At 42.7% G+C, this 10,181-nt stretch overlaps 1 protein-coding gene across 3 annotated transcripts in view; it reads right to left on the bottom strand.

Moving 5' to 3' along the window:
• Positions 1-10,181, bottom strand: part of GNAS (GNAS complex locus) — a 223,367-nt gene that overhangs the window by 51,877 nt on the left and 161,309 nt on the right. For all 3 annotated transcript variants that reach the window (XM_077460240.1, XM_077460241.1, XM_077460242.1), the window contains exons 3-4: positions 8,240-8,294; positions 8,040-8,159 (exon numbers count right to left, since the gene is read on the bottom strand). In XM_077460240.1, the coding sequence (XP_077316366.1) occupies positions 8,040-8,159; positions 8,240-8,294 (175 nt within the window). The remainder of the gene's footprint in view (positions 1-8,039; positions 8,160-8,239; positions 8,295-10,181) is intronic.

Below are 10,181 nucleotides of genomic sequence, written 5' to 3'. Positions count from 1 at the left end.
CTCACAGCCAAAAAAGGCGCAGGAGCTACTTTTTGGCACCTGTAGCACGTAAGGCAGCCCATTCAAGTGAATACCCTATGCTGTTACAGAACCGCCCCCCCCCCCCCCCCCAACAAATCAAATGTGGCATATGCTCAATAGTGGACAGCATGTCAAACGGTGTTGTAAATAATGCTCGATTCCTCCCTCCCCCCCCCCCCCGCTGCATACCTCAATAATGCTGCAGCAACAATTCTGACAAAAGCCCGGCTCAGAACTAAATTGTTAATGTCCAATCACTGACTGAGGGTTACTTGCACAATTTTATATTTAATACTTGTTTTACTTTTTCTATCCTTTGTTACATCTCAGTGCTGGTCTCTTACGGACTCTTTGCAGCCACTTCCTGTCCACAGTCAAGCAAGGGCTGCATGACATTTCTTGGAGCAGGTATCCCGATAGTGACAACAGGAAGACAGGGACAGAGACTTGTCACCTTGGAACAGAAAGTGCATGAATAAGGACCTGAAAGGTCAGTTCACACCAGAATATGTTGATGGGAAACCCACATTTTGTGCGCATTTCCTGCACCGTGGCCAAAACACACTGCACTTGCGATCTGCAGTGGGTGTCGGTGTTAAAGTATAACTAAAGGCAAAACTTAATTTAGTTTTGGATAGAGGGGAGAGGGATTCCAACACTTGTCCATTTTTATTGCTATCTGTACCCCCATTAAGGAGGTTCTTCCTCTATTTGTCCTGTTTACCACGATCATTGAAAGTGAAAGTAAAAGAAAACCCCCAATTTTGGGTTGTCCCCAAAAAAGTAAGAGGGGAAATCTTCCAATGGGAACACTAGCTCTGGTGACCTGGGGGTCCCCAAGAAATTCCTTTAATTTGCATGGGGTTTCCTCTCACTTCCTGTATGGCTATAGGACAGGAAGTGAAGGGAAATCTCTGCAATGAGACACAAAATATATATATATATATATATATATATATATATATATATAATATATATATATATATATATATATATATATATATATATATATATATATATATATATATATATATATATATATTTATATTTAACAGGGCTTATAACCTCCTCCCTTGCTCTATCCAAAATGTAAAAAAAAAAAAAAATTGCCCATAGTTCTACTTTAACGACATCCCAAACGCAGGTCACAAACAATGCGTTTGCCCGCACCAGATTGCATGGTATAGTAGTACTATCTGATCCGGTTGCTGTATGCTTTTTAAAGTAGTGCATGTTTGGCATGGTCCGGTGCGATTTTAGCTCATTCAAATGTATTGGCTGAAATCGCACTGCACCCAGATCGCATGCGATTCGCACAGGAAAACACACTGCATTCCTGTGTGATTCATGGTGTGAACCGATCCTCACCTCAGAATCACCAAGAATTATTTTACTAAAAGCTACAATATTTTAAAAATATTTAAAAAGTGTGGTAAAAGCAAAACATTTGACTATACTTTTTTTGGTCACAGGAGGACATTTACTAACTGTGTCTAACAGTGACCTAAAGTCAGTTAATAGTGACCCATGCCCGCTAGTGGCTAATGAGTCAGTATTGTCGGGATCCACCCCAGCTGTCCCTGCCTGCCAGTGTGCGGTTGAGAACCAGAAGCCAACAGCACCCACCCCATTCCCTGCCTGCTGCTCCAATCACAGGAAAAACGGTGGGAGAGGAGGTGGAAATTCCATCAGAGGCGCCACTGGAAGCAAAGACCGAAAGATGTCAAATCAGCAGCAATTAGAGCTCGGTCTCAGAGCCAGCATAGGAAAGAGGAGAGTGCCTATGCCTATTCCCCAAATTCTCCATTAAAGATGACAGATATCAATATGTACAAGCTTTTACAAATACTTTAGAACCTGAAAAATTTTGCTTCTGCAAGGGCCCATTCACACTTGGGGGGGGCACAACTGGGGCCTTTAGCAATTTAATGCAGGAGACCAAGCGGGGGTTCCTGGAGGTTATGGACCATCTGCGTCCAGGGATGATCACGTGCAGGCAATTGCTCCATCAACGATTACACATGAGCAGACGCAGTTAGCTGCAGGAGCCGTCAGCCTCCCACTGCTTTCAACAGGGCTGCTGCCTTCAGCTCAATGCTGGGAACCCATGCTGGGTGTCCCACATGTAAATCGCTAAAGGCCCCATTCCCCAAGTGTGGATGAGACCTTAGGGTTCAAACAGGCGTCAAGTGTTGTTTATACTCCTATCCCTGCGTATCTTTCAAACTGCGGAATTCCATATAGCTGATGTGTATCCATTCACCGATATAGGCTGCCTGCATGCAGCTACATGGCTCTTGTACATGTGTGAATGAGACCTAAAAGGAAGTCCCGATGCTTCACTTCTAGCAGAATATGAGCACCTCCTATTGCAATGTTTCTCAACTCCAGTTCTCAAGTAACCCCTCAACAGGTCATGTTTTCAGGCTCTCCATTATTTTGCACAGGTGATTTGATCAGTTTCACTGCCTTAGTAATTGTCACGGCTGTTTCATCTGAGGAAAAGCCTGAAAACATGACCCATTGGGGTACTCGAGGACCGGAGTTGAGAAACATTGTCCTATTGTGTCATGACAGCCATCATTGTGAGATGAGGAGTGGCAGCCAAACCCAGGTAATGTTCTTTCAATCATTCCCACAGAAGCATGAAGGTTTCAGGGAAGGAGACTCCAAAACCAGTGAATAAAAACAAAATATTTGGGGGTCAGCAAAATAGTTTTTAGTGATTTCCACATTTCTAAGCCAATTCCAGACTATTCTGTTACCACAACACATGGAAATCTTTTACTGCATTAAAACTTTCCTGACCCAACTAAACCATTAGACGAGGTTATTGTACCTTGCATAAAATATTCACTAACAAAGCAAACAAAAAAAGTTGTTTATCGTTTATAAAATGGATGTGAACAAAAAAAACAAAACAAACAAAAAACACAAGGCAGGAAAATAGGGAGTTAATTAAGGCTGATTAAAGTAAATGAAGGGTTTACAAGGGGTTAAACAGAGGAATATTTGTTCATCCCTTTGATCTGCAGATGAACAGAAAGATACAAAAAGATGTTTCTTTTTATTTTAGTGCATTAGGGCTGAGCAATGTTGCCAACATTGCCGGTGTCACGTCACATTCAGCTACCCATCACATTTTGCTACCCACTGGAGTGCGCATGTGCGACGCCGCAATATATACGTTCCAACACTGTTGTAAGACACCGCTTTGTCACCGGGCCCCCCCTGCGGGCTCGCTCGGCATAATTATAATCTAACTCTATGTCCACTTGGATGGTGGGGCTTGAACCTGGACTGAGGGTGTGGCCACAAAATTCTGCACAAGCGCAGATCGCCACAGTGTTGGAATGCATATGGCAGAGTCGCGCGTGCACAGCCCAGCGGGTAGCCAAATGTGATGGGTCGCCATATGTGACAAAACACCGCTGCCTCTTTTTTTTTTTTTTGACAACTCCAATTACCGGACTTCTTTAACACAGGGAAGACCCATTGACAGCTCAAAGACTTGAGCCTGAAAGTATTGGTTTCAAGTATCGGTGCATTTGCACGAGCACCGATACTTGTGCAAATGCTCGGTATCAGCACCGATCTATCAGTGCAACCCTAATAAACAGTATCTTACTAAAGTGAGTACGCCCCTCACATTTTTGTAAATACTTTATTCTATCTTTTCACATGACAACACTGAAGAAATTACACTTTGCTACAATGTAAAGTAGTGAGTGTACAGCTTGTATAACAGTGTAAATTTGCCTGTCCCCTCAAAATAACTCAACACACGGCCATTAATGTCTAAACCGCTGGCAACAAAAAAGTGAGGACAATCGGGTAAGCAGGAACGATAGTATTCTTTGCAGACAGGGTAATCCTGCATGTGTATTTCATTACTAGAAATGCATGAGCGGACTCCACTAGCCTTTTAAAAATGCTCGTTAATGACTGTCATGGTGATCAGGTGGTTTTAATCATCATTGGTGTGTAAAAAGTTTAATGACAGCCCCAGACCAAAGATCTAAGTGTCGAAAATCTTTTAGACATCAATGTTTGTGTACAACAGCAGCACAAAGACCAGCCAACGTGTTTCTGGGGCCCTTTGACTTGAGTGTCAGAGAGTGTAAAGTCGCACTCTGAGTTAGCCCAACTGATACTCAATATTTAGCACGTTGTCCTTGGAATATTGATAAAAAGATCAATGCAATTATAAAATCACATGGTAAAAATGAAACACAAATCAAATATTTATATTAAAAAAAATATCCTAAAATGTTTGGGGAGCTTGAAAACAAGACTAAAGTTTAGTTCGGTGAAGAGATCGGACACAAAGCACTCCAAACCAAAGTGAACCGAAAAAAAAAAAAAAAAAAAGAAGAATGTGAAAACGCGTTGAAAGTTTCTTTGTTATGGCATTGATAGTTTAATCCCTAGCTGACCAGTTGGCACGGCTGCGCAAATCTGCTTAGCTGTACGTCGCACCCTTAATACGCCACATGTTCCTGGAGCCGATGCGTGTGCCCGGAGGGCACGATGACCGCTGGGCACCCTAGATCGTTTATGACAGAGTGAAAACCGGGATCTGTGTGTAAACACACAAATCCCGGTTCTCTCAGGGGAGAGGAGACAGATCATGCGTTCATACTAAGTATGAACACCGTTCGGTCTAGTCAGTCCCATCTCCCATACAATTAGAACACACCTAGGGAACACAGTTAACCCCTTCCCTGCCAGTGACATTTATACAGTAATCAGTGCCCATTTTTAGCTTCGAGATCGCTGTATAAATGTCACTGGTCCCAAAATAGTGTCCGAACTGCCCGTCGCGATCCTGATAAAAATCACAGCTCGCCACCGTTACTAGTAAAAAAAAATGTATCCCCCATTTTGTAGGCACTATAACTTTTGCGCAAACCAATCAATATACGCTTATTGCGATTTTTTTACCAACATATCTAGGAGAGTCTCTCTCTCTCTTGATGCCCACATAACATATGAGTGGCAGCAAAAGGGTGGATGTGTCTCCTCTGCCCTGACAGAACCAGGATTTGTGTTTTTATACACACAGATCCCAGGTCTCGCTCTGTCACAAGTGAACGCAGGTGCCCGGCGGTCATCACACCCCCTCGGGCACGCGCATCGAAACGGGACACGCTGCGGGCGAGCACCTGCTACAGCGCCTTAAAGAGCCGACATACAGCTACGACGGCTCGCCCAGGGGAGCCAACCTGCCACAGTGTAACTGAGGCGGCTGGTCGGGAAGTGGTTAATTTCCACACACTACATCTCGGCGTAACCTTTCTAAAGGGAGGTCAGGGCACGATGGGGTGAAAAAAATAAATAAATACACCCCACAAGAAACACACCTATTCAAAATTTTTTTTTTTTGCCCCTTTTTACACTTGTGCACCTTTTTCTGTGACTTTGGACATCAGAGTCGCATGACAAGTCGTACCCTACAATTCCCAATGATAGCCATTCATTTTCTGTGCGACTTCAAAGTAATCCCTGTACTACTTTGATCCGACTTTGATGCAAGTTGAGGTCCATACATCTCAAGTTTATACAGGTATTACCTTAAAGAGCAGCAAAGCACGACTTTCAAGTAGCAGCAGTGTGAAAGGGGCCTTAGCAGTACAAATTTCACATTAATAATGTTACCAAAATGAGTTTATGCTGTAAAATTGCCTCTAGCATTGCTCCTGTTTCTTCTTGCTGGAGACTGGCATTTTGCTGAAGCCCAGAGCCCCTGAGCAGCGGTAAATCATAAAGCAACTCAACCCTTTGATTTAACGGTTTCAAAAAACAGTTACATTCCTGGAATGCCGGGACTGCCATCTGTCACAATCGTGTCCTCAACCAGACTGACAAACCATCCAATAGCTGGTGTCATAACTGATCACATATGCAGCACCATGGCAGTTGCAGATCCAGCAGGAGCAGCTTCCTTTGCTGTGAAGGCTAGGAAGGATTAATTCCGCTTTAAGGTGGTCAGGTTGGCCTCTACAAATTCAGCAGTGCCTAACAGTAAAGAACTGAGCATGTGCAGAAAAGGGCGAGACTGTATATTACTGGATTTTACACAGCATAGGCGCTTATTTTTCATGCTGTACATAGCTATACCTGCTAAAAGGGGCCAGCCTAAAGTCATCTAGCGGAACTTCATTTACTAAATAAAGTTCCACTTTTATAGGGAGGATAAAAGAAAACCAAAACAAATATTACCTTCTCAAGCCTACTACTTGCAAGCCATACAGGACGAAGTTGAACCCCCTTTGGAGTGGGAGTGGCCAAGGGACACATGGGATCATCAATTTTTAAAGGAATTCTGGCTAGAAAATCCCCCTACTCACACCCTCCATTGGTAACCATACCCTAGGTTTTCTTAATAGAAACCTGTCTACTAACAATTTGATGATACTTAAAATGTTAAAATGTCATTTTCTAAACAGCAAACCTAACCCCCGAGGAACACCTACCATGTAGGTCGAAACGCATCAGTTTTTTTTTTTTTTTCGGCAGACTCTCCAATATGTGATGCTGTATATAATCTTGTTTGCACTTTCTGCATTTGGAATGGTTTATCTCCTTACCAGAGCATATATTTGAACTGCTATAGGTCTATGCTATGCCAACTTTTCTGGTGCAATGTTTTATTGAAATATAAAAAGGGAAGAACCAGATAACAAAATTCCCACCCAGGGGATGCGATCGTGAAACATAAGAAAGAGGCTCACAGGAAAGCACAAAATAGAACATATGTTATAAGGGTTTAAATTATAGACTGAAACTGGCCCACCAGCTGGAGCCGGGGGCCAGAGTGTTATGCCCGAGTCGTGAGACCCAGGGGGGCTAAGGGAGTGCCGCACAACGGACAAGAGAGAAACAATAAAAAACAAAAAAAAAAGGACAAAACTAAAATCAGAAAGGGCAACCGGTGAGAAAAAAAAAAAAAAAGGGGGGGGGGGGGTCAGGGGGTGGGAAGGTGGGATGATAGGTGCAGAGCAGCAAACAAGAGGGATAGAAAGTGGGTGGGGAGAAAGGGGGTGTCCCCCAGGCTGGGGGCAGGGTCAATTCAAATCTAGAGGCCTAGGCTAGGTGAATTTAGATTGGGGAGTGCAAAGGACCGCCACGGGGCCCATACCTTAAGAAATTTTGCATGGGAGTCATGGAGGATGCTGGGCATTTTTTCGTGGATTATAAGGGTCGTCAGGGTATTCTTTACCTCTGCAAATGTATGCAACTTTTCAATAAAAGATTTTCTTTAAACTTATTAATTCCCTGATATCATTAATCTTGCTGCTACCCCCCAGGGGAACCTTTCCTATATTGTAACCATCAAATAGCTGGTGTCTTAACTGATCACATGTGCACTTTGGCAGTTGCAGATCAAACAGAAGCAGCTTCCTTGGCTGTGAAGGATAGGAGAGATTAATTTTGCTTTAAAGCGGTCAGGTTGGCCTCTACAAATTCAGCAGTGCCTAAAAGTGGAGAGCAACTGAGCATTTGCAGAACAGGGTGAAACTGTATATTACACAGCATAGGCACTTATTTTTCATGTTGTACATAGCTATATCTGCTAAAGGCTCCATCCTGAAGTGATCTAGCAGAACTTCATTTACTAAATAAAGTTCCACTTTTATAGAAAGAAAAACAAAAAACAATTACCACCTTATCAAGCCTACTCCATTACAGCAAGATGTTGCTTTATAATGTTGCAACTAATTAAAAAAGGACTACAAAAAGGAAACCAAAAAAAAAAATAAAAAATGGATTTCTCCTCCGAGAAATAGAGATGAACACATTTATGAAGAATTCAGGAACCATTCAGTCCAATCAAGGAGCCAGGACAGATGCCCTTCCACTGACAACAACAAAAGGATCAAGAAAAAAGTTTGGAAGCCGCTGCAACTGTTATGTAACAAAGGTTACAACAAAAGCAATGATTTGGAAAGGAGAGGGGGATCATCACGGGGCCTCAAAAAAAAGTTGACAAACAATGTAGTTTAAATACTACTTACTGCTGGGAAGTCAAAGTCTTTGTCGCTCGGTAAGTTTGTGATGTAATCAATTCGGAACTGGTTGTCCGGATTTGCTAGCTCCACTGGAGGTGACAGGTTGCTCATTGCTGCAACTATGGTCTGTAAAGAGAAAGACAGTTAGGACTGCAGAATATGCAAAAAGGAAACAAAAAGCAGATTATTTTGCTTTGGCTACTTACCTCAATGGCCTCTTTAATATTATTCTTAATATCTTGTACTTTAACCTTTTTCTCTCTAGAACACAGGATAAAATGGAGCGTTAGAAGTCAGTTCCATACTGGTTGTAGAAATAAAATTAAGATGAATATTTTGCATCCTGTACCATTTAAAGTGGTTGTAAACCTCAGACATGAAATGTGAACAAAACATACCCTTCTATAGTGTGTACTTGTCTCTATCCGGAGCACTAAGTGTCATTTCGGTTTGCTGCTTTATTCCTCTGCTATCAGCATGAATCACTTCTGGCAAGTGTACCCAGACACCAAGAGAATAATGGTGACAGGGGAGGGATCTCAAGCCTCAGCTCTGTTCCTGTGTGAAGGGGTGTGTCTCTTCCCTCCAATCAGCTCACAGAGTTCTCCTCACTGAGCTCTGCAGAGTTCAACTTCAGCTCTCTGCCCAGTTTTTTTTCTTTCAGCTCAGAAAAGCATTAGAAATTCTAGACTTTGAACAGATGTAGAAAAGAGAAGACAGCAGATAAACAGGTGCAACCAATGTAGGAGGATTTAATATCTATATCTGAGGCCAGTGACTTCACTGGGCATATGGAAGGGTTTACAACCACTTTAACCCGTTCCCGCCCACGCTATAGCCAAATGACCACTGCAGTGCGGGCTTACTTTGCCGGGAGGGAGTCTATTGATGCCATCCTGCGATTGCGCTACCCACGCGATCTGATCATCGAGTCCTTCGGACCCAGCTGATCACAGATCAGGGTAAAGAGCCAATCACAGTGGCCCTTTACCACGTGATCAGCGGTGTTCGATGTAAACACAAGATGGTCATCGGCTTTTCTTTCCTCACCCCGACAGCGTGTGGAGAGAAAAAGAGCAGATAACCAGCTTGTGTAAAGGACATCGGTACTGATAATCTGTACTGTCCCACTTGTGCTGCCCACCAGTGTCGCCTCATCAGTGCAGCCTCAGCACACATCAGTGAAGGAGAAAAAATTACTTGTTTTTAAAATTTTATAACAATGAAAAAAAAAATTTTGGTTCTTTTTTTTTATGTGTTTAGCAAAAAATAGTGGGGATTAAATACCACCAAAAGAAAGTTCTATTTGTGTGAATAAAAAAAAGTAAAAGATAAAAATGTCGTTTGGGTACAGTGTTGCATGACCGTGCAATTGTCATTTAAAGTGCAACCGCGCTGAAAGCTGAAAATTGGTCTGGGCAGGAAGGAGGTGATGGTGCCCAGTAGGCAAGTGGCAAGTGGTTAAGGGAGAAACACCCAAAACATATCAAATATGATTGAACTTCTTTTTAATTGTACTGGTTTCTTCTATTGTTCATGGAATGTGGTGGCAACATCTCATCTAATACCCCAGATCTGCCTACATCATGAGACATCACTACTACCTCCATGGGTTGTTCAAATCTTTTCATGACTAATAATGTGACAGAACTTTAGGATTTACAATTCTGTCTGGGGAGGTTGTCACCAATGACCAATTCCCTTCCCATTTCAGCAAAACAACACTAATAGGAAGATTGCTGCCCATGCCCCGAGCTGTACGTCACATACAGGAAAAAAAGTCTACTCTGTGCTGAACACAGGGACAGCACATGTAATCATTTGTCCTAAACTCACCCAAAAAAACGCATGTCTTATTCCGGTATCACAGCATACAACACTTTTTGGAATTGCCCAACAATAACACAGGTTATCTTGCACTTTTTTTTGTAAAGCATACAATGTAAAATAAGCTACCTCCAATTATTATATCCTAAGACTTCAGTGCTGCTGGTTAATGTACAAATGGCCTTTTCATTCAGACTGCATGCAGTGATCTTGGCTCTGAGGAAGAGAGAGGGTCCCCCCCCAAAAAAGGCAACCACTTTAAGGCCCCTTTCACACTGGGGCGGTGCGGGCGTCAGCGGTAAAGTGCCGCTATTTTTAGCG

This window comes from Lithobates pipiens, unplaced genomic scaffold (assembly GCF_037356315.1).
Source record: "Lithobates pipiens isolate NorthernLeopardFrog02 unplaced genomic scaffold, aLitPip1_a1.2 Scaffold_28, whole genome shotgun sequence".
NCBI classification, from domain to species: domain Eukaryota; kingdom Metazoa; phylum Chordata; class Amphibia; order Anura; family Ranidae; genus Lithobates; species Lithobates pipiens.
The sequence above is the reverse complement of the archived record's forward strand: the minus strand, read 5'-3'. Positions and strand labels throughout refer to the sequence as shown.